Below are 25000 nucleotides of genomic sequence, written 5' to 3'. Positions count from 1 at the left end.
CTAACCCTGGCCCTAACCCTCTAACCCTAACCCTGGCCCTAACCCTAACCCTAACCCTAACCCTAACCCTAACCCGAGCCCTCTAACCCTGGCCATAACCCTAACCCTCTAACCCTGGCCCTAACCCTCTAACCCTAACCCTAACCCTCTAACCCTAACCCTTACCCTAGCCCTCTAAACCTGGCCCTAACCCTAACCCTCTAACCCTGGCCCTAACCCTCTAACCCTAACTCTAACCCTAACCCTAACCCTAACCCTAACCCTAACCCTAACCCTAACTTTAACCCTAACCCTAAGTACTTATTAATGCCTTATTCGGCATAGCCTTATTATAACCCTAACCCTTTAACCCTGGCCCTAACCCTCTAACCCTGACCCTAACCCTCTAACCCTAACCCCAACCCCAACCCCAACCCTAACCCTAACCCTAACCCTAACCCTAACCCTAACTCTAAACCTAGCCCTCTAACCCTGGCCCTAACCCTAACCCTAACCCTAACCCTAACCCTAACCCTGGCCCTAACCCTCTAACCCTAACCCTGGCCCTAACCCTAACCCTAACCCTAACCCTAACCCTAACCCGAGCCCTCTAACCCTGGCCCTAACCCTAACCCTCTAACCCTGGCCCTAACCCTCTAACCCTAACCCTAACCCTCTAACCCTAACCCTAACCCTAGCCCTCTAAACCTGGCCCTAACCCTAACCCTCTAACCCTGGCCCTAACCCTCTAACCCTAACCCTAACCCTAACCCTAACCCTAACCCTAACTTTAACCCTAACCCTAAGTACTTATTAATGCCTTATTCGGCATGGCCTTATTATAACCCTAACCCTTTAACCCTGGCCCTAACCCTCTAACCCTGACCCTAACCCTCTAACCCTAACCCCAACCCTAACCCTAACCCTAAACCTAACCCTAACCCTAACTCTAAACCTAGCCCTCTAACCCTGGCCCTAACCCTAACCCTAACCCTAACCCTAACCCTAACCCTAACCCTAACCCTAACCCTGGCCCTAACCCTCTAACCCTAACCCTAACCCTAACCCTAACCCTAACCCCAGCCCTCTAACCCTGGCCCTAACCCTAACCCTCTAACCCTGGCCCCGACCCTCTAACCCTAACCCTAACCCTCTAACCCTAACCATAACCCTCTAACCCTGGCCCTAACCCTGGCCCTAACCCTCTAACCCTAACCCTAACCCTAACACTAACCCTAACACTAACCCTAACCCTCTAACCCTGGCCCTAACCCTAACCCTCTAACCCTGGCCCTAACCCTAACCCTAACCTTCTAACCCTGACCATAACCCTCTAACCCTGGCCCTAACCCTCTAACCCTAACCCTAACCCTCTAACCCTGACCATAACCCTCTAACCCTGGCCCTAACCCTCTAACCCTAACCCTAACCCTCTAACCCTGACCATAACCCTCTAACCCTGGCCCTAACCCTCTAACCCTAACCCTAACCCTCTAACCCTGACCATAACCCTCTAACCCTAACCCTAACCCTAACCCTCTAACCCTAACCCTAACCCTCTAACCCTGACCATAACCCTCTAACCCTGGCGCTAACCCTCTAACCCTAACCCTAACCCTAACCCTAACCGTTCCACCGTCAAAACATTCCTCTTAATCAGGACTAAAACGAAGTTGTTTTTTGAACGTCAAAAATTCCCGCTTTTGCCGAAATTCCAGGATTTTTGTAATACCATTTTTCAATTGAACATGTTACTACTTCAAGATTTGTTGACCGATTTCAAAAATTTCAACACCAACTATTTCAACTCATTCAGACCAAGTTTTTTTTTTTTTAACATTTCAAAAAAATTCCCGCTTTTTCCGAAATTCCCAATATTTCTGAAATTCCCATTGAGACAATGGGAATTTCTTCAAAGTTCAACAATTCCCAGATTTTTCATCTGATTCAAACTGTTCCAACTTCAAAATATTTCAGCCTGTTCAGGAATTGTGTGCTCTACTTCAACATTTCTAAAAAAAATTCCCGGATTTCCCATAATTCCTTTTTTATTTGCATTTTCCCCATTCAAAATGAATTGGCCATTTTTCAAACTTCCACAATTCCCACATTTTTCAACCCATTCAAACCATTCCACCTTCAACACATTCAACTCATCCTGGACATTTGAATTACCATTTTTCCACATTCAACAAATTTCCAGGAATTCCCGTTTTTTGGTAACCTATTTCCACCCTTCTTAAGTTCGACTACTCCTTTCACATTTTTCAACCCATTTCAACCGTTCCAGTGTCAAAACACTCCTCATATTCAGAACAAAAACTGAGGTGGGTAAGGAACTGGAAAAATCCCGGTTTTCCCGAAATTCCAGGAATTTTTCAATTAAAAACTGTTACTAATTCAACATTTCTTGACCGATTTAAACAATTCCAACACCAACCAATTCAGCTCATTCAGGACATTCATGCTCCTGATCATTAAAAAAAAAAAATTCCAAAATTTCCAGGACGTTCCCATTTAAATGAATGGGACATTTTTCCAAGTTGCACAATTCCCACATTCTTCAACCCATTCAAACCATTCCACCTTCAACTCATCCTGGACATTTGAACTACCATTTTTCCACATTCAACACATTTCCAGGAATTCCCATTTTTTGGTAAGCTATTTCCACCCTTCTTAAGTTCGACTACTACTTTCACATTTTTCAACCCATTTCAACCGTTCCACCATCAACACACTCCTCATATTCAGAAGAAAAACTGAGGTGGTTTTAAGGAACTACAAAAATCCCCGTTTTCCCGAAATTCCAGGAATTTTTCAATTAAAAACTGTTACCAATTCAACATTTCTTGACCGATTTAAACAGTTCCAACACCAACCAATTCAGCTCATTCAGGACATTCATGCTCCTGACCATTAAAACAAAAAATCCCGCTTTTACCAAAATTCCCAAATTTCCAGGATGTTCCCATTTAAATGAATGGGACATTTTTCCAAGTTCCACAATTCCCACATTCTTCAACCCATTCAAAACATTCCACCTTCAACACAGTCAACTCATCCTGGATATTTGAATTACCATTTTTCCACATTCAACAAATTTCCAGGAATTCCCGTTTTTTGGTAACCTATTTCCACCCTTCTTAAGTTCGACTACTACTTTCACATTTTTCAACCCATTTCAACCGTTCCAGTGTCAAAACACTCCTCATATTCAGAAAAAAAACTGAGGTGGTTAAGGAACTAGAAAAATCCCGGTTTTCCCGAAATTCCAGGAATTTTTCAATTAAAAACTGTTATTAATTCAACATTTCTTGACCGATTTAAACAATTCCAACACTTACCAATTCAGCTCATTCAGGACATTCATGCTCCTGATTATTAAAAAAAAAAAATCCTGCTTTCACCAAAATTCCCAAATTTCCAGGACGTTCCTATTTAAATGAATGGGACATTTTTCCAAGTTCCACAATTCCCACATTCTTCAACCCATTCAGACCATTCCACCTTCAACACATTGAACTCATCCTGGATATTTGAACTACGATTTTTCCACATTCAAAAAATTTCCAGGAATTCCCTTTTTTGGTAACCTATTTCCACCCTTCTTAAGTTCGACTACTCCTTCCACATTTTTCAACCCATTTCAACCGTTCCAGTGTCAAAACACTCCTCATATTCAGAACAAAAACTGAGGTGGTTAAGGAACTAGAAAAATCCCGGTTTTCCCGAAATTCCAGGAATTTTTCAATTAAAAACTGTTACTAATTCAACATTTCTTGACCGATTTAAACAATTCCAAGGCCAACCAATTCAGCTCATTCAGGACATTCATGCTCCTGATCATTTAAAAAAAAAAAAATACCGCTTTTACCAAAATTCCCAAATTTCCAGGACGTTCCCATTTAAATGAATGGGACATTTTTCCAAGTTGTACAATTCCCACATTCTTCAACCCATTCAAACCATTCCACCTTCAACACATTGAACTCATCCTGGACATTTGAACTACCATTTTTCCACATTCAACAAATTTCCAGGAATTCGCGTTTTTTGGTAACCTATTTCCACCCTTCTTAAGTTCAACTACTACTTTCACATTTTTCAACCCATTTCAACCGTTCCACCATCAACACACTCCTCATATTCAGAAGAAAAACTGAGGTGGTTTTAAGGTACTACAAAAATCACGGTTTTCCCGAAATTCCAGGAATTTTTCAATTAAAAATTGTTACCAATTCAACATTTCTTGAATTCTTGACCGATTTAAACAATTCCAACACCAACCAATTCAGCTCATTCAGGACATTCATGCTCCTGACCATTAAAACAAAAAATCCCGCTTTTACCAAAATTCCCAAATTTCCAGGACTTTCCTATTTAAATGAATGGGACATTTTTCCAAGTTGCACAATTCCCACATTCTTCAACCCATTCAAACCATTCCACCTTCAACACATTGAACTCATCCTGGACATTTTAACTACCATTTTTACACATTCAACAAATTTCCAGGAATTCCCGTTTTTTGGTAACCTATTTCCACCCTTCTTAAGTTCGACTACTCCTTTCACATTTTTCAACCCATTTCAACCGTTCCACCGTCAACACACTCCTCATATTCAGAACAAAACTGAGGTGGTTAAGGAACTAGAAAAATCACGGTTTTCCCAAAATTCCAGGAATTTTTCAATTAAAAACTGTTACTAATTCAACATTTCTTGACCGATTTAAACAATTCCAACACCAACCAATTCAGCTCATTCAGGACATTCATGCTCCTGATCATTTAAAAAAAAAAAAATCCCGCTTTCACCAAAATTCCCAAATTTCCAGGATGTTCCTATTTAAATGAATGGGACATGTTTCCAAGTTGCACAATTCCCACATTCTTCAACCCATTCAAACCATTCCACCTTCAACACATTCAACTCATCCTGGACATTTGAATTACCATTTTTCCACATTCAACAAATTTCCAGGATTTCCCGTTTTTTGGTAACCTATTTCCACCCTTCTTAAGTTCGACTACTCCTTCCACATTTTTCAACCCATTTCAACCGTTCCACCATCAACACACTCCTCATATTCAGAACAAAAACTGAGGTGGTTAAGGAACTAGAAAAATCCCGGTTTTCCCGAAATTCCAGGAATTTTTCAATTAAAAACGGTTACTAATTCAACATTTCTTGACCGATTTAAACAATTCCAACACCAACCAATTCAGCTCATTCAGGACATTCATGCTCCTGATCATTAAAACAAAAAATCCCGCTTTTTTCCAAGATTCCCAAATTTCCAGGACGTTCCCATTTAAATGAATGGGACATTTTTCCAAGTTCCACAATTCCCACATTCTTCAACCCATTCAAACCATTCCACCTTCAACACATTCAACTCATCCTGGACATTTGAATTACCATTTTTCCACATTCAACAAATTTCCAGGATTTCCCGTTTTTTGGTAACCTATTTCCACCCTTCTTAAGTTCGACTACTCCTTCCACATTTTTCAACCCATTTCAACCACTCCACCGTCAAAACACTCCTCATATTCAGAAGAAAAACTGAGGTGGTTAAAGAACTAGAAAAATCCCGGTATTCCCGAAATTCCAGGAATTTTTCAATTAAAAACTGTTACTAATTCAACATTTCTTGACCGATTTAAACAATTCCAACACCAACCAATTCAGCTCATTCAGGACATTCATGCTCCTGATCATTTAAACAAAAAAAATCCCGCTTTCACCAAAATTCCCAAATTTCCAGGACGTTCCTATTTAAACGAATGGGACATGTTTCCAAGTTGCACAATTCCCACATTCTTCAACCCATTCAAACCATTCCACCTTCAACACATTCAACTCATCCTGGACATTTGAACTACCATTTTTCCACATTCAACACATTTCCAGGAATTCCCGTTTTTTGGTAACCTATTTCCACCCTTCTTAAGTTCGACTACTACTTTCACATTTTTCAACCCATTTCAACCGTTCCACCACCAACACACTCCTCATATTCAGAAGAAAAACTGAGGTGGTTTTAAGGAACTACAAAAATCCCGGTTTTCCCGAAATTCCAGGAATTTTTCAATTAAAAACTGTTACTAATTCAACATTTCTTGACCGATTTAAACAATTCCAACACCAACCAATTCAGCTCATTCAGGACATTCATGCTCCTGACCATTAAAACAAAAAATCCCGCTTTTACCAAAATTCCCAAATTTCCAGGACGTTCCCATTTAAATGACTGGCACATTTTTCCAAGTTCCACAATTCCCACATTCTTCAACCCATTCAAACCATTCCACCTTCAACACATTGAACTCATCCTGGATATTTGAACTACCATTTTTCCACATTCAACAAATTTCCAGGAATTCCCGTTTTTTGGTAACCTATTTCCACCCTTCTTAAGTTCGACTACTCCTTTCACATTTTTCAACCCATTTCAAACCGTTCCAGTGTCAAACACTCCTCATATTCAGAAAAAAACTAAGGTGGTTAAGGAACTAGAAAAATCACGGTTTTCCCGAAATTCAGGAATTTTTCAATTAAAAACTGTTACTAATTCAACATTTCTTGACCGATTTAAACAAATTCCAACACCAACCAATTCAGCTCATTAAGGACATTCATGCTCCTGATCATTAAAAAAAAAAAAATCCCGCTTTCACCAAAATTCCCAAATTTCCAGGACGTTCCTATTTAAATGAATGGGACATGTTTCCAAGTTGCACAATTCCCACATTCTTCAACCCATTCAAACCATTCCACCTTCAACACATTCAACTCATCCTGGACATTTGAACTACCATTTTTCCACATTCAACACATTTCCAGGAATTCCCGTTTTTTTGGTAACCTATTTCCACCCTTCTTAAGTTCGACTACTACTTTCACATTTTTTAACCCATTTCAACCGTTCCACCATCAACACACTCCTCATATTCAGAAGAAAAACTGAGGTGGTTTTAAGGAACTACAAAAATCCCGGTTTTCCTGAAATTCCAGGAATTTTTCAATCAAAAACTGTTACTAATTCAACATTTATTGACCGATTTAAACAATTCCAACACCAACCAATTCAGCTCATTAAGGACATTCATGCTCTGATCATTTAAAAAAAAAAATCCCGCTTCACCAAAATTCCCAAATTTCCAGGATGTTCCTATTAAATGAATGGGACATGTTTCCAAGTTGCACAATTCCCACATTTTTCAAGCTATTCAAACCATTCCACCTTCAACACATTCAACTCATCCTGGAAATTTGAATTACCATTTTTCCACATTCAACAAATTTTCCAGGAATTCCCGTTTTTTGGTAACCTATTTCCACCCTTCTTAAGTTCGACTACTCCTTCCACATTTTTCAAACCATTTCAACCGTTCCAGTGTCAAAACACTCCTCATATTCAGAACAAAACTGAGGTGGTTAAGGAACTACAAAAATCCAGTTTTCCCGAAATTCCAGGAATTTTTCAATTAAAAACTGTTACTAATTCAACATTTCTTGACCGATTTAAACATTCCAACACCAACCAATTCAGCTCATTCAGGACATTCATGCTCCTGATCATTTAAAAAAAAAAAAAATCCCGCTTTTACCAAAATTCCCAAATTTCCAGGACGTTCCTAGTTAAATGAATGGGACAAGTTTTCCAAGTTGCACAATTCCCACATTTTTCAAGCTATTCAAACCATTCCACCTTCAACACATTCCACTCATCCTGGACATTCATACTACATTTCCCCAATTCCAGACCAAATTCTGTTTCCCCTGGAAATTCAAACTCTTCAACATTCAAACCATTTCAGCTTTTAAACAATTCCTATTTGATTTTTAGCTTTGAGGAACATTAGAATTCCTGTGTTTTGTGTTTTTCCACCCCCCAAAGTGTTGGTAACGAGCTTAACGTACCTTAAGATGTTGCAGTTGTCGTCGGTCATCGTCCAGCTGCCTCCGCTTGTTTTCAATCTCCGTTTGCTTCTTCCTCTTCTCCTGTCACCAAAAATGACACAAATGTATTTCTTATCCGTACGAAACTCCTTAATAACATTAGAAAAAATACAGTACTTCTTATCCGTACGAAACTCATTAATAACATTAGAAAAATACAGTACTTTCTTATCCGTACGAAACTCATTAATAACATTAGAAAAAATACAGTACGGTGCATCCGCAAGGTATTCACTTCGCTTTTTCCACATTTTGTTATGCTACAGCCTTATTCTAAAACCGAATAAATTCAATCATTTAAACTAGAGATGTCCGATAATATCGGCCGGCCGATATTATCGGCCGATAAATGCTTTAAAATGTAATATCGGAAATTATCGGTATCGTTTTTTTTTATTATCGGTATGTTTTTTTTTTTTTATTTTTTTTTTAAAATATTTTGTTTATTTAAATCCACATAAAAAACACAAGATACACTTACAATTAGTGCACCAACCCAAAAAACCTCCCTCCCCCATTTACAATCATTCACACAAAAGGGTTGTTTCTTTCTGTTATTAATATTCTGCTTCCTACATTATATATCAATATATATCAATACAGTCTGCAAGGGATACAGTCCGTAAGCACACATGATTGTGCGTTCTGCTGCTCCACTAATAATACTAACCTTTAACAGTTAATTTTACAAATTTTCATGAATTACTAGTTTCTATGTAACTGTTTTTATATTGTTTTACTTTCTTTTTTATTCAAGAAAATGTTTTTAATTAATTTATCTTATTTTATTTTATTAATTTTAAAAAAAAAGGACCTTATCTTCACCATACCTGGTTGTCCAAATTAAGCATAATAATGTGTTGAATCCACAACTGTATATATCAGTATCGGTATCGGTTGATATCGGTATCGGTAATCACAGAGTTGGACAATATCGGAATATCGGATATCGGCAAAAAGCCATTATCGGACATCCCTAATTCAAACCTATAATTTTTTTCAAATGTATCAAAAATAATCAATCACATGTCCATACGTAGTCAATACAACACTTAACTAAAATGTCTAAAAATATGTTTTCAAATTGTTATTATGTGTAGAATTTTTGAGGACAAAAATGAATGTATTTCATTTTGGAATAAGGCTTTAAAATAATCAGATGTGGGAAAAGTGAAGAGCTGTTAATACTTTCCATTTGTGCTGAAACCCCGTGAACATATGCTGCAGTTAGACTATTGTTATTAGTGTCATTCTTAGACTTAGAGCAGGGGTGGCCACACCTTTTCTGCAGGCCAGCTACCGTAATTTCCGGACTATAAGCCGCACCTGACCTATAAGCCGCACCAGCTAAATTTAGGGGAAAATACAGATTGCTCCATATATAAGCCGCACCCGACTATAAGCCGCACCTGACTATAAGCCGCACCAGCTAAATTTAGGGGAAAATACAGATTGCTCCATATATAAGGCGCACCCGACTATAAGCCGCACCTGACTATAAGCCGCACCAGCTAAATTTAGGGGAAAATACAGATTACTCCATACATAAGCCGCACCCGACTATAAGCCGCACCCGACTATAAGCCGCACCAGCTAAATTTAGGGGAAAATACAGATTACTCCATATATAAGCCGCACCCGACTATAAGCCGCACCTGACTATAAGCAGCACAGCTAAATTTAGGGGAAAATACAGATTACTCCATATATAAGCCGCACCCGACTATAAGCCGCAGGGTTTTGATGTGTAATTAGCGTAGTATATAGGGGTTCCTGCTACCACGGAGGGGATTGTCGGGACAGAGATGACTGTTTGGGAACGCAAACGTCCCATTTATTAACAATAAATCTTTCAATCAAACTTTCACATCTTTAACATGGCGAACAGCATTTGTGCAGAGTACAAATAATACAACGGTATTACCGGTAGTGACGGTAGTCAGTCTTTAATTATTGTGTCATCGTCTTCCTCCTGCGTACTAAAACCACTGAACTCCTCTTCGTCGGTGTCGGAGAAGAACAGGGCCAAAATGGCGTCGTCAGCCACTCTCTCTCCTTTGTCCGTGGAATCAACGGCTCCGGCTTCGTCAGCCGTTACGCTGTCCTCTTCATCATCACGACGCAGCAGTGCAGCTTTTCGAAAGCCGTTGATGATGGTGGATGTTTTCACACTTTTCCATGCCGTCAGGATCCACTGGCAGACTTGAGCAAAAGTTGCTTTCCGCATGCGACCAGTTTTGGTGAATGATTTTGTAGTAGAATTTCTGACCTTTTAACCTATATTTCTTGTATTTTAAGAATGTCCGCTCATTTTCAATACTCTTGTATTTTGTGCCATTGAATGGACCAGTTGTGGGACAAAAGTGAATATTAAGTCGTGCCAACCTGTCTACAGAATGTGTTGACTGTCTAAAGGATTCGAGTTGTTATGGAACAGATAGGAAAAACAAAACAAGACATTGACGCACTCGATAAGGAACGATGACGCACAACAGACATATAAAAAATGGCAGAAGACCGGAACTCGGGGGTGATTTTGGCTTGTGTGTGTCTTGTTTGCTCCGGAGTAACTTGTGGTTTGTCTGCACGGCCAACTCAATTCAACCTGCACTTCTGATAATGGGTAAATAAATTTGTTGTACTAAACTACTTTTGTTGCCTGCTTAAGCTTCGGACAATCCACTACAATTTCTCACCGTTAGTCATCCATGCCTCCCACTGAACTCGTAGTGGCACTTTAGAAGCACGATTCGCACTGATGTCCAGTGGCTGCAAATGCTTCGTTGTGCCCCCAGGAATCACCGTTGGAATAGAGTTTGTGCTCTTGATGGCTGCTTTCACAGAATCTGTTATATGGGCTCTCATGCTGTCCAAAACGAGCAGTGCTTTTTTTTTTGGCGGAAAAAATCCCCCAGGTCGCTTGACATAGCACTCATTCAGCCATTCCTTCATAACGCTTTCCATCATCCACCCTTTCTGGTTGACTTTTATGGAGATGTATTATCTTCGACCCAACTCTCTCGTTTGAGTCACACATTAAGAGTGTCACTAAAACGGCCTTCTTTCATCTCCGTAATATCGCTAAAATTCGTTCTATCTTGTCCACTAGCGACGCTGAGATCATTATTCATGCGTTCGTTACGTCTCGTCTCGATTACTGTAACGTATTATTTTCGGGCCTCCCTATGTCTAGCATTAAAAGATTACAGATGGTACAAAATGCGGCTGCAAGGCTTTTGACAAAAACAAGAAAGTTTGATCATATTACGCCTATACTGGCTCACCTGCACTGGCTTCCTGTGCACTTAAAATGCGACTTTAAGGTTTTACTACTTACGTATAAAATACTACACGGTTTAGCTCCAGCCTACCTCGCCGATTGTATTGTACCATATGTCCCGGCAAGAAATCTGCGTTCAAAGAACTCCGGTTTATTAGTGATTCCCGGAGCCCAAAAAAAGTCTGCGGGCTATAGAGCGTTTTCTATTCGGGCTCCAGTACTCTGGAATGCCCTCCCGGTAAAAGTTAGAGATGCTACCTCAGTAGAAGCATTTAAGTCCCATCTTAAAACTCATTTGTATAATCTAGCCTTTAAATAGACCCCCCTTTTTTAGACCAGTTGATCTGCCGTTTCTTTTCTTCTCTCCTCTTCTCCCCTGTCCCTTGGGAGGGGGAGTTGCATAGGTCCGGTGGCCATGGATGAAGTGCTGGCTGTCCAGAGTCGGGACCCGGGGTGGACCGCTTGCCTGTGCATCGGTTGGGGACATCTCTGCGCTGCTGACCCGTCTCCGCTCGGGATGGTTTCCTGTTGGCCCCGCTGTGGACTGGACTCTCGCTGATGTGTTGGATCCACTGTGGACTGGACTTTCACAATATTATGTCAGACCCACTCGACATCCGTTGCTTTCGGTCTCCCCTAGAGGGGGGGGGGGGGGGGGGGGGGGGGGTTACCCACACATGCGGTCCTCTCCAAGGTTTCTCATAGTCATTCACCGACGTCCCACTGGGGTGAGTTTTTCCTTGCCCGTATGTGGGCTCTGTACCGAGGATGTCGTTGTGGCTTGTACAGCCCTTTGAGACACTTGTGATTTAGGGCTATATAAATAAACATTGATTGATTGATGTCTTTCGGGAATTTTTCATTTGGCATAGTAATCCGTTTAAAAATCACCATCGGTGGAAGCTTTAGTCCGGATGCTGTGCAGCCCAGAACACAAGTGAAATGTGTTCTCTCATGGCCAGTTGTTCTCAGTGTGATGGACGATTCACCTTTTTTGGTAACAGTCCTTGTGAGAGGCAAGTCAAAGGACAGAGGCACTTCATCCATGTTTATTATCTCGTCCGGTCCGACGGAATATTCGTCTATTTTTCTTTGCGTGAATTCGCGGAAGTTTGTTATTTTCTCCTCGTGGTCGGCAGGGAGTTGCTGACTCAGAGTCGTCCGTGCCCTAATGGACAGTCCCTTTCGTCTCATAAATCTGACACACCATGATGGTCCACCTCTAAAATCTTCAATATTCATTTCTTTGGCGGTTGTTTGGGCTTTCAGTCGGATCTGCACGGTGGAAACATCCCGGCCGTCTGCTCTCTGTGTGTTCACCCAGTCCTCAAGAAAGTTTTCAAGTTCCAGCCACCTGCTTTTATTACCTCTGAAGGATTTTTTTGTCTTTTTGCATTGAATCAGTTCTTCATGCTGCCGTCTCCAACGTCTCACCATTGATTCATTGATGTCAAGGGTACGTGCAGCAGCTCTATTTCCTTGTTTGACAGCCAAATCGATTGCCTTTAACTTAAAAGCGGCATCATATGCACTTCTCCGTTTGTTTTCCATATTGAGGGTGTTTGCATGAACACTTCCTTCGCGCAAACTGTCGTTGACGCTCTCCTACTCTTTGTTTTGCTCTCGTTACCTGGCGCAAGATGTCTGCCTCGGTCTCGCGCATCCTCGGTAGTGTGCGCCACTGGTTACCGTAAGCCGTAAAAAAAAGCCGTAAAAAAGCCGCACCCTCGCAAAAGCCGCAGGGACCAAAACGAGGGAAAAAAGTAGCGGCTTATGGTCCGGAAATTACGGTACTTTTCAATTGACCAAGTGGAGGGGATCTACCTCATTCATATATATATATATCATTTAAATTGTTTTTATCTACAAAAGCGACGTTTTTGTTAACAAATTAAAGGCCTACTGAAAGCCACTACTAGCGACCACGCAGTCTGATAGTTTATATATCAATGATGAAATCTTAACATTGCAACACATGCCAATACGGCCGGGTTAGATTGGTAAAGTGACATTTTAAATTTCCCGCGAAATATCCTGCTGAAAACGTCTCGGTATGATGACGTTTGCGCGTGACGTCACGGATTGTAGCGGACATTTTGGGACAGCATTGCGGCCAGCTATTAAGTCGTCTGTAATTATCGCAAAATTCCACAGTATTCCGGACATCTGTGTTGGTGAATCTTTTGCAATTTGTTTAATGAACAATGGAGACTGCAAAGAAGAAAGCTGTAAGTGGGAAGCGGTGTATTAGCGGCCGGCTGCAGCAACACAAACACGTAGCGGCTACGTCGTAGCCGGTGTTTCATTGTTTACATTCCCGAACGATGACGGTCAAGCTTTACCATTGGCCTGTGGAGAACTGGGACAACAGAGACTCTTACCAGGAGGACTTTGAGTTGGATACGCACTACCGTGAGTACGCAGCTGCGGCTTCCAAACATTTGATCGCTTGCCCGTACGTGCGTGCCGCTCTGTGCATGTCACGTACGTAACTTTGGGGAAATATATGTGCTGTATGAACTTTGCGGAGGTGAACGGTACTTTGGGCTGTGGGATTGAGTGTGTTGTGCGGGTGTTTGAGTTGTATTGGCGGGTTGTATGGACGGGAGGGGGGAGGAGTTTGTTATGCGGGATTAATTAGTGGCATATTAAATATAAGCCTGGTTGTGTTGTGGCTAATAGAGTATATATATATGTCTTGTGTTTATTTACTGTTGAATATCAGGTCCCACCCGCCTCTCACAGCATCTTCCCTATCTGAATCGCTTCCACTGCCCTCTAATCCTTCACTCTCACTTTCCTCATCCACAAATCTTTCATCCTCGCTCAAATTAATGGGGTAATCGTCGCTTTCTCGGTCCGAATCGCTCTCGCTGCTGGTGGCCATGATTGTAAACAATGTGCAGATGTGAGGAGCTCCACAACCGGTGACGTCACTCTACTTCCGCTACAGGCAAGGCTTTTTTTTTAATCAGCGACCAAAAGTTGTGAACTTTATCGTCGATGTTCTCTACTAAATCCTTTCAGCAAAAATATGGCAATATCGCGAAATGATCAAGTATGACACATAGAATGGATCTGCTATCCCCGTTTAAATAAAAAAATTCATTTCAGTAGACCTTTAAGACCTTTGTTAGATGGGAATCTGGGTTTAACGTGGTTAGTGGAGCTCCCCCTGGTGTTGTGGTTATGGCGGTCATTTACGTTAAGGAAGTAGTTTGACATGTACTTCGGTATCAGGGAGGTGTAGCGGATTTTATAGACTAGGCTCAGTGCAAGTTGTTTAACTCTGTCCAAAACCCTGAGCCAGCCCACTTTGGAGAAGTGGGTAGGAGTGAGGTGTGATCTGGGGTGAAGGTCTAGACCAGGGGTCACCAACGCGGTGCCCGCGGGCACCAGGTAGCCCGTAAGGACCAGATGAGTAGCCCGCTGGCCTGTTCTAAAAATAGCTCAAATAGCAGCACTTACCAGTGAGCTGCCTCTATTTTTTAAATTGTATTTACTAGCAAGCTGGTCTCGCTTTGCTCGACATTTTTAATTCTAAGAGAGACAAAACTCAAATAGAATTTGAAAATCCAAGAAAATATTTTAAAGACTTGGTCTTCACTTGTTTAAATAAATTCATTTATTTTTTTACTTTGCTTCTTATAACTTTCAGAAAAACAATTTTAGAGAAAAAAATACAATCTTAAAAATGATTTTAGGATTTTTAAACACATATACCTTTTTACCTTTTAAATTCCTTCCTCTTCTTTCCTGACAATTTAAATCAATGTTCAAGTACATTTATTTTTTTTATTGTAAAGAATAATAAATACATTTTCATTTAATTCTTCATTTTAGCTTCTGTTTTTTCGACGAAGAATATTTGTGAAATATTTCTTCAAATTTATTATGATTAAAATTCAAAAAAATTATTCTGGAAAATCTAGAAAATCTGTAGAATCAAATTTAAATCTTATTTCAAAGCCTTTTGAATTTATTTTAAAATTTTTGTTCTGGAAAATCTAGAAGAAATAATGATTTGTCTTTGTTAGAAATATATCTTGGTCCAATTTGTTATATATTCTAACAAAGTGCAGATTGGATTTTAACCTATTTAAAACATGTCATCAAAATTCTAAAATGAATCTTAATCAGGAAACATTACTAATGATGTTCTATAAATTCTTTTTTAAATTTTTTCAAAAAGATTCGAATTTGCTAGTTTTTATCTTCTTTTTTTCGGTTGAATTTTGAATTTTAAAGAGTCGAAATTGAAGATAAACTATGTTTCAAAATTCAATTGTCATTTTTTTCGTGTTTTGTCCTCTTTTAAACAGTTCAATTAAGTGTAAATATCATTAATTATTAATAATAACATAGAGTTAAAGGTAAATTGAGCAAATTGGCTATTTCTGGCAATTTATTGAAGTGTGTATCAAACTGGTAGCCCTTCGCATTAATCACTACCCAAGAAGTAGCTCTTGCTTTCAAAAAGGTTGCTGACCCCTGGTCTAGAAGTAACCTGACTAGCTTGTTCTGGGATGTTTGGAGTCTAGATTTGAGGGTTCTGGAGGTGCTCGGAGACTCTTATTTTGGATGGAGCAGCGCTTTTATTGTGGAGACAGGAACCGTGCGGTCGGTCTTTCGGCTTTTTGACGGCAGGTACGGTTGGAATAAAAAGTGTTTCCCGACTTCCTGTTGGTAATTTCTTCTTAATAACGATTACGAGGCAGCCGGCGTCATCTCACAAGACCCTCGGGTGCCGCGAATGTCAATCGAGTGACCAAAGTGACGTCTTGGTGAAGATTGAAGATCGCTAATTTTGAGGTCCACTCTCAGAGGATGCTGCTTCTCAGGAGGATATAACAATCACCTCACTCCAATTATTACCTGCGTACAATTAACACCACATCCTCTTTGCGGTGTAGCTAAATAAACACCTCCAACCATAATTACAGCATTTATACCATGGCTGTGTATAATTTGCATTATTGAACATTTTTCAGGGCTTTAGAAATGTCCTACATATAATTAAATACATCTATTTTAGTTTTTAGTAACATATATTTCTCTTGACACATAACAATGTGGGGAAAACTTCGGACTATAAGGCGCACTTAAAATCCTTTCATTTTCTCAAAACTCGACAAAGCACCTCATAACCCTAATGTACGGAATCATTTTGGTTGTGCTTACCGACCTCGAAGCTGTTTTACTTGGTACATGGTGAAATGGTAAGTGTGACCAGTAGATGGCAGTCACACATAAGAGATACGTGTAGACTGCATTATGATGGCAGTCACACAAGAGATACGTGTAGACTGCAATATGATGGCAGTCACACATAAGAGATATGTGCAGACTGCAATATGATGGCAGTCACACATAAGAGATACGTGCAGACTGCAATATGATGGCAGTCACACATAAGAGATACGTACAGACTGCAATATGATGGCAGTCACACATAAGAGATACGTGCAGACTGCAATATGATGGCAGTCACACATAAGAGATACGTGTAGACTGCAATATGATGGCAGTCACACATAAGAGATACGTACAGACTGCAATATGATGGCAGTCACACATAAGAGATACGTGCAGACTGCAATATGATGGCAGTCACACATAAGAGATACGTGCAGACTGCAATATGATGGCAGTCACACATAAGAGATACGTACAGACTGCAATATGATGGCAGTCACACATAAGAGATACGTGTAGACTGCAATATGATGGCAGTCACACATAAGAGATACGTGTAGACTGCATTATGATGGCAGTCACACATACGAGATACGTGTAGACTGCAATATGATGGCAGGGTTAGGGTCAACATGTTATTTAGTCCTTGTGAGGACCTTGTTTACATTGTGGAACCCTGGCACACCTTCAACATGTTATTTAGTCCTTGTGAGGACCTTGTTTACATTGTGTGTGTGTGCACGGTGGTGGACTTACAGCGATGACCTGGAGTCTCTCCTCTTGCGACACCTCAGCCATCCTGCCGGAGGAGAAGGAGAGTTAGAACCAGGCGGCAACATAGACTGAACTCGGCATTGTCGACTTCCTAGAGGCTGGTGTCAGATACCTGTTGCTTTGCGGGTTGAGAGAGAGAGCGAGAGAGAGAGACTAACTTGGCACCCTGCTGCCGCTACTAGATTCCTGCTCTAATGTGTTCCAGACTACAACTCCAGGATTGAATAGTGAGACCTGAAGGTTTTATTGCACAATCAGCAAGAGCGTCTAGCTAAGGCAGCATCTCTAGGGGAAAATACTGCCAGTATCTCTAGGGGAAAATACTGCGATAGTTTGGGAGTACACACTGGAATTCATGTAGGCCTCAATGAGCCGCAGCTCCCCAGAGTGCTGGCGGCACTCGTGCAGCTCCAGACCACCGTCACACAATCATCTTTTTACTCAATTCTGTTGCTATTTATTTACACTTTAAGTTGACTTTTTTTTTCACCCAGTGCATAGCACGTCTATGCAAGCTGTGCACTGGCTACTCTAAAGTATGTCCAGGTTTAATGTTCATAGAATTGTTTCGGGCGGGGGTCAGCAACCCTAACCCTAACCCTAACCCTAACCAAGTCTTTTTGCTTTATGCCTAACCCTAACCCTAATCCTAATCCTAACCCTAACTCTAATCCTAACCCTAACCCCAACCCCAACCCTAACCCTAACCCTAACCCTACCCTAACCCAAACCTAACCCCACCCCCAACCCTAGCCCTAACCCTAACCAACTCTTTTTCGTTATGCCTAACCCTAACCCTAACCCTAACCCTAACCCTAAAATCCTAACCCTGACCCTAACCCCAACCCCAACCCCAACACTAACTCTAATCCTAACCCTAACCCCAACCCCAACCCCAACCCCGACCCTAACCCTACCCTAACCCTAACCCTAACCCTAACCCCACCCCCAACCCTAGCCCTAACCCTAACCAACTCTTTTTCTTTATGCCTAACCCTAACCCTCACCCCAAACCTAACCCTAACCCTCTAATCCTAACCATAACCCCAACCCCAACCCTATCCCTAACCCTTACCAACTCTTTTTTCTTTATGCCTAACCCTAACCCTAACCCTAACCCTAAAATCCTAACCCTGACCCTAACCCCAACCCCAACCCCAACACTAACTCTAATCCTAACCCTAACCCCAACCCCAACCCCAACCCCGACCCTAACCCTACCCTAACCCTAACCCTAACCCTAACCCCACCCCCAACCCTAGCCCTAACCCTAACCAACTCTTTTTCTTTATGCCTAACCCTAACCCTCACCCCAAACCTAACCCTAACCCTCTAATCCTAACCATAACCCCAACCCCAACCCTATCCCTAACCCTTACCAACTCTTTTTTCTTTATGCCTAACCCTAACCCTAACCCTAACCCTAAAATCCTAACCCTAACCCTAACCCTAACCCTAACCCCAACCCCAACCCTAACTCTAATCCTAACCCTAACCCCAACCCCAACCCTAACCTTAACCCTAACCCTAACCCTAACCCTAACCCCACCCCCAACCCTAACCTAACCAACTCTTTTCTTTATGCCTAACCCTAGCCCTCACCCCAAACCTAACCCTAACTCTAATCCTAACCCTAACCCCTACCCCAACCCCAACCCCAACCCCAACCCCAACTCTAATCCTAACCCTAACCCCGACCCCAACCCTAACCCTACCCTAACCCTAACCCTAACCCCACCCCCAACCCTAGCCCTAACCCTAACCAACTCTTTTTCTTCATGCCTAACCCTAACCCTCACCCCAAAACTAACCCTAACCCACTAATCCTAACCATAACCCCAACCCCAACCCCAACCCTAACTCTAATCCTAACCCTAACCCCAACCCCAACCCTAACCCTAACCCCAACCCCAACCCTAACCCTAACCCTATCCCCCACCCCAACCCTAGCCCTAACCCTAACCAACTCTTTTCTTTATGCCTAACCCTAACCCGCACCCCAAACCTAACCCTAACTCTAATCCTAACCCCAACCCCAACCCCAACCCTATCCCTAACCCTAACCAACTCTTTTTTCTGTATGCCTAAACCTAACCCTAACCCTAACTCTAAACCTAACCCTAAAATCCTAACCCTAACCCCAACCCCAACCCCAACCCTAACTCTAATCCTAACCCTAACCCCAACCCCAACCCTAACCCTACCCTAACCCTAACCTTAACCCTAACACTAACCCCACCCCCAACCCTAGCCCTAACCCTAACCAACTCTTTTTCTTTATGCCTAACCCTAACTCTCACCCCAAACCTAACCCTAACTCTAATCCTAACCCTAACCCCAACCCCAACCCCAACCCCAACCCTAACTCTAATCCTAACCCTAACCCCAACCCCAACTCCAACCCCAACCCCAACCCTAACCCTAACCCTAACCCTAACCAACTCTTTTTCTTTATGCCTAACCCTAACCCTCACCCCAAACCTAACCCTAACGTTAATCCTAACCCCAACCCCAACCCCAACCCCAACCCTATCCCTAACCCTAACCAACTATTTTACTTTATGCCTAACCCTAACCCTAACCCTAAAATCCTAACCCTAACCCCAACCCCAACTCTAATCCTAACCCTAACCCCAACCCCAACCCTAACCCTAACCCCAACCCCAACCCCAACCCTATCCCTAACCCTAACCAACTCCTTTACTTTATGCCTAACCCTAACCCTAACCCTAACCCTAAAATCCTAACCCTAACCCCAACCCCAACCCCAACCCCAACCCTAACTCTAATCCTAACCCTAACCCCAACCCCAACCCCAACCCCAACCCTAACCATCCATCCACCCAACAAAAAAAATATAACACAATATTCCATCCAACTGCAAAAATATAACACACAAATTTATCCAACAAGCACAAGTATCGCACAACAATCCATCCAACAAGCACATATATCCCACAATAATCCATCCAACAAGCAAATATATCGCACAACAATCCATCCAACACATATATCGCACAACAATTTATCCAACAAGCCAAAATATTACACAATGCAACAGAAAAAATATCACACAACAATTCATCAACAAAAAAAAATATCACACAACTATCCATCCAACAAGAACAAATATAACACAACCATCCATCCAACATTAAAAACATCACACAACAATCCATCTAAAAACAAAAAATATCACACAATAATCCATCCAACAAGTAAAAATTTCACAGAACAATCCATCCAACAGCAGAAATATCACACAACAATCCACCCAACAACTAAAAATATCACACAACAATACATCCAACAACTACAAATATCACACAACAATCCATCCAACAACTAAAAATATCACACAACAATCCATCCAACAACAACAAAATATCACAGAACACTCCATCCAACAACAAAAAATTACACACAACAATCCATCCTTCAACAAAAATTATCACACAACAATCCATCCATCAACAAAAAATATCACACAACAATCCATCCAACAACAAAACATTACACACAACAATCCATCCAACAACTAAAAATATCACACAACAATCCATCCAACAACTAAAAATATCACACAACAATCCATCCAACAAAACATTACACACAACAATCCATCCAACAACAAAACATTACACACAACAATCCATCCAACAACAAACAATATCACACAACAATCCATCCAACAACAAAACATTACACACAACAATCCATCCAACAACAAACAATATCACACAACAATCCATCCAACAACAAACAATATCACACAACAATCCATCCAACAAGCAAAAATATCACACAACAATCCATCCAACAACAAAACATTACACACAACAATCCATCCAACAACAAACAATATCACACAACAATCCATCCAACAACAAAACATTAAACACAACAATCCATCCAACAACAAACAATATCACACAACAATCCATCCAACAACAAACAATATCACACAACAATCCATCCAACAAGCAAAAATATCACACAACAATCCATCCAACAACAAAACATTACACACAACAATCCATCCAACAACAAACAATATCACACAACAATCCATCCAACAACAAAACATTAAACACAACAATCCATCCAACAACAAACAATATCACACAACAATCCATCCAACAACAAACAATATCACACAACAATCCATCCAACAACAAACAATATCACAGAACAATCCATCCAACAAGCAAAAATATCACACAACAATGCATATATACGGTACATATATATATATATATATATATATATATATATATATATATACATATATATATATATATATATATATATATATATATATATATATATATATATATATATATACATATATATATATATATATATATATATATATATATATATATATATATATATATATATATATATATATATATATATATATATATATATACATACATATACGTTAGGTCAGGAGAAAACACAGAGGCTATATCATCCCTACAAGCCTGTTTCGCTTGTAGGGATGATATATATATTGTCAGTGGTGAGTGCAAAGTAGTAAAGTAGTGGTGATATAAAATGGGAGCAGCACTGAGAAGTACAAAGTCAAATCAGTCAAAGAAGAGAAGCAACCTTTGCCAGACAGGAAGTGGTCTTACAAACATTACATCATACATACAGTATATAATATGATATATATATATATATATATATATATATATATATATATATATATATATATATATATATATATATATATATATATATATATATATATGTGTTGTCAATAAGTGAAGACGCAGTGCAGGAGAGCTGACTAATGACTCTCAGTTTATTCCCCTGATGATTTACAGGAAGACTTTAAGTGCCTCCATAGAAGCCCAGCTGCTAATAATAATAATAACAATAAATAATAAATAATAACAACAAATAATAAATAATAACAATAAATAAAAACGTCTGCTAACAACCTTCCTCAGAACTTCATCAACGATACACACCCAGCGTTCAACTACGTACGTGACACAGGTCAGCCATCATCCCACTGATATCACCACACTACTGATATCACCACACTACTGATATCACCACACTACTGATATCACCACACTACTGACTATTTGGAACGTTCTCATTAGAAAGATCAAACTTATTCAAGAAGTAATTATTCAAATATTATATATCTATGAACTATGTATTCAATAACTATGTATTCAATAACTAAGTATTCAATAACTAAGTATTCAATAACTAAGTATTCAATAACTAAGTATTCAATAACTAAGTATTCAATAGGTATGTCTTCAATATTTATATATGCAAGAACCAAGTAATCAAGTTGTGTTTATTCAATAACTATTTATTCAGGAAGTATTTATTCAAGGACTATGTATTAAATAACTATTTATTCAAGAATTATATATTCAAGAAGTCTTTGTTCAATGATTATTTATTCAAGAAGTATTTGTTCAAGAAGTATTTATTAAAGAAGTATTTGTTCAATAATTATTTATTCAACAAATATATATTCAAGAAGTATTTGTTCAAGAAATATTTGTTCAAGAAGTATTTGTTCAATAAGTATATGTTCAAAAAGTATTTATTCAATAATTATTTATTCAAGAAGTATATATTCAATAAGTCTTTTTTCAATAAGTATATATTCAAGAAGTATTTATTCAATAAGTATTTTTTTAGTAAGTATTTTTTAAGAAGTATATATTCTTTTTTTCTTTTTTATAATATATAGTATATATTCAAGAAGCATTTGTTCAAGAAGTATTTATTCAAGAAGTACAAAAGTATATATTCTATAACTATTCATTCAAGAAGTATTAATTCAAAAAGTATTTATTCAAGAAGTATTTGTTTAAGAAGTATTTATTCAAGAAGGATTTATTCAAGAACTATATATTCAAGAAGTATTTGTTCAAGAATGATCTATTCAAGAACTATGTATTCAAAAAGTATTTATAATGAAGGCAACACATGATATAAGTGTCTATTTTAGCTATATTAGCCTACTATCAAAATGACTATGTTTCGCAGGCTGAGGCAAATCTTCGTTGACAGAAATGTTGAAATATAATATTCATTCTACACATTTTGACAACATTAGAAAACATGAGCAAAACTTCTCAGAGGATGACATAACTCCTGGAAATGACCAAAGGTATAAAGTGTGAGTCCAAGTTAAAGCAGGCGTGTGATTGGAACTTCATGAAAAAGACTGAAAATGAGACGGACAGGATGTGTGTCTGTTGTGATGTCACTTCCTGGTTCCATGCCCCGCCCTATCTTGCCTTTAATTGGCCCGTCTGTAATGTTTTGCCCTAATCCTAACCAATGGTGACTCATAGAAAACCAACAAAGCAATCATGGATGTTTTTATACGGAAACCAACCAATCATGGATGCTCTTTTACGGAAACCAACCAATCATGGATGTTCTTATACGGAAACCAACCAATCATGGATGTTCTTGTACGGAAACCAACCAATCGTGGATGTTCTTATACGGAAACCAACCAATCATGGATGCTCTTATACGGAAACCAACCAACCATGGATGTTCTTATACGGAAACCAACCAATCATGGATGTTCTTATACGGAAACCAACCAATCATGGATGTTCTTATACGGAAACCAACCAATCATGGATGTTCTTATACGGAAACCAACCAATCATGGATGTTCTTATACGGAAACCAACCAATCATGGATGTTCTTATACGGAAACCAACCAATCATGGATATTCTTATACAGAAACTAACCAATCATGGATGGCAATGAGTATGGTTTTTGATAATCCAGTGGTAAAAACTACGATTTTTCGTTAAAAATTATGAAGTTAAAAATGGAAGCTACGTAGCGAAGCAACTCCACGGGCAGGGGACAAAATGTAGGGGAAACATCCATGATAATGATTGGTTGGTTTCCGTATAAGAACATCCATGATTGGTTGGTTTCCGTAAAAGAACATCCATGATTGGTTGGTTTCCGTATAAGAACATCCATGATTGGTTGGTTTCCGTATAAGAACATCCATGATTGGTTGGTTTCCGTATAAGAACATCCATGATTGGGAAACCGTAGTTGTTGGCCGGTATGGCAAAGAGAGATTTTAACACACATTGTAGGTCGGAAAAAATAAAGAAAAACTGAAAATATTTTTTTATATATTTTTACAGAGATAAAAAAGACGGATTTGCGACTATAGACGGAAAAACCACATGCCTGTTGTCTTCTTCTAACGGATTTATTACAATCCATGCAAGCTGGGTAACGTTTGCTGTGGTCTGGAACAACATGGCACACAAACAACTCAACAAAGCTCACCTTTGTGCATTCACGCACAGTGTAAAATGTTTGGTGGACAAACTGAGACAAAAAAGGAGTGGCATAAGACAAACGTCTTTCTGTGGCAGCGTCGGAGAAAGTTGTACATGTAAACGAACTAGGGTGGGTTCAAGGATTGCCGAAATTAGTAGGACAAAACGACGCTTGCTAAATCCTCTCATCAGTGAAGCATGTTTAATATAAACTGTGGAATTTCTAACAATTAGGAAGGTTTGTCCTCCTACAGAAAATATATTAAAACTAACATAGTTTTTAACACTGGAATGTCACTACGGAACAAGCGTAGTTGTTGGCCGGTATGGCAAAGAGAGATTTTAACACAGATTGTAAGTCGGAAAAAAACGAAGAAAAACTGAAAATATTTTTTTTATATATTTTTACAGAGATAAAAAAGACGGATTTGCGACTACGGACGGAAAAACCACATGCCTGTTGTCTTCTTCTAACGGATTTATTAC

The 25000-nt window shown here is 39.7% G+C and overlaps 1 protein-coding gene across 2 annotated transcripts in view; it reads right to left on the bottom strand.

Annotated features, from left to right (window-relative positions):
- Window positions 1-25000, bottom strand: part of LOC133646008 (paralemmin-1-like) — an 84232-nt gene that overhangs the window by 30683 nt on the left and 28549 nt on the right. For both annotated transcript variants that reach the window (XM_062040945.1, XM_062040946.1), the window contains exons 2-3: window positions 17182-17224; window positions 7911-7991 (exon numbers count right to left, since the gene is read on the bottom strand). In XM_062040945.1, the coding sequence (XP_061896929.1) occupies window positions 7911-7991; window positions 17182-17223 (123 nt within the window). In that variant the 5' untranslated portion in view covers window position 17224. The remainder of the gene's footprint in view (window positions 1-7910; window positions 7992-17181; window positions 17225-25000) is intronic.

Source organism: Entelurus aequoreus, linkage group LG03 (genome assembly GCF_033978785.1).
Source record: "Entelurus aequoreus isolate RoL-2023_Sb linkage group LG03, RoL_Eaeq_v1.1, whole genome shotgun sequence".
Classification (NCBI taxonomy): Eukaryota; Metazoa; Chordata; class Actinopteri; order Syngnathiformes; family Syngnathidae; genus Entelurus; species Entelurus aequoreus.
Note: the sequence above shows the minus strand (reverse complement) of the source record. Positions and strands in the feature narration are given on the sequence as shown.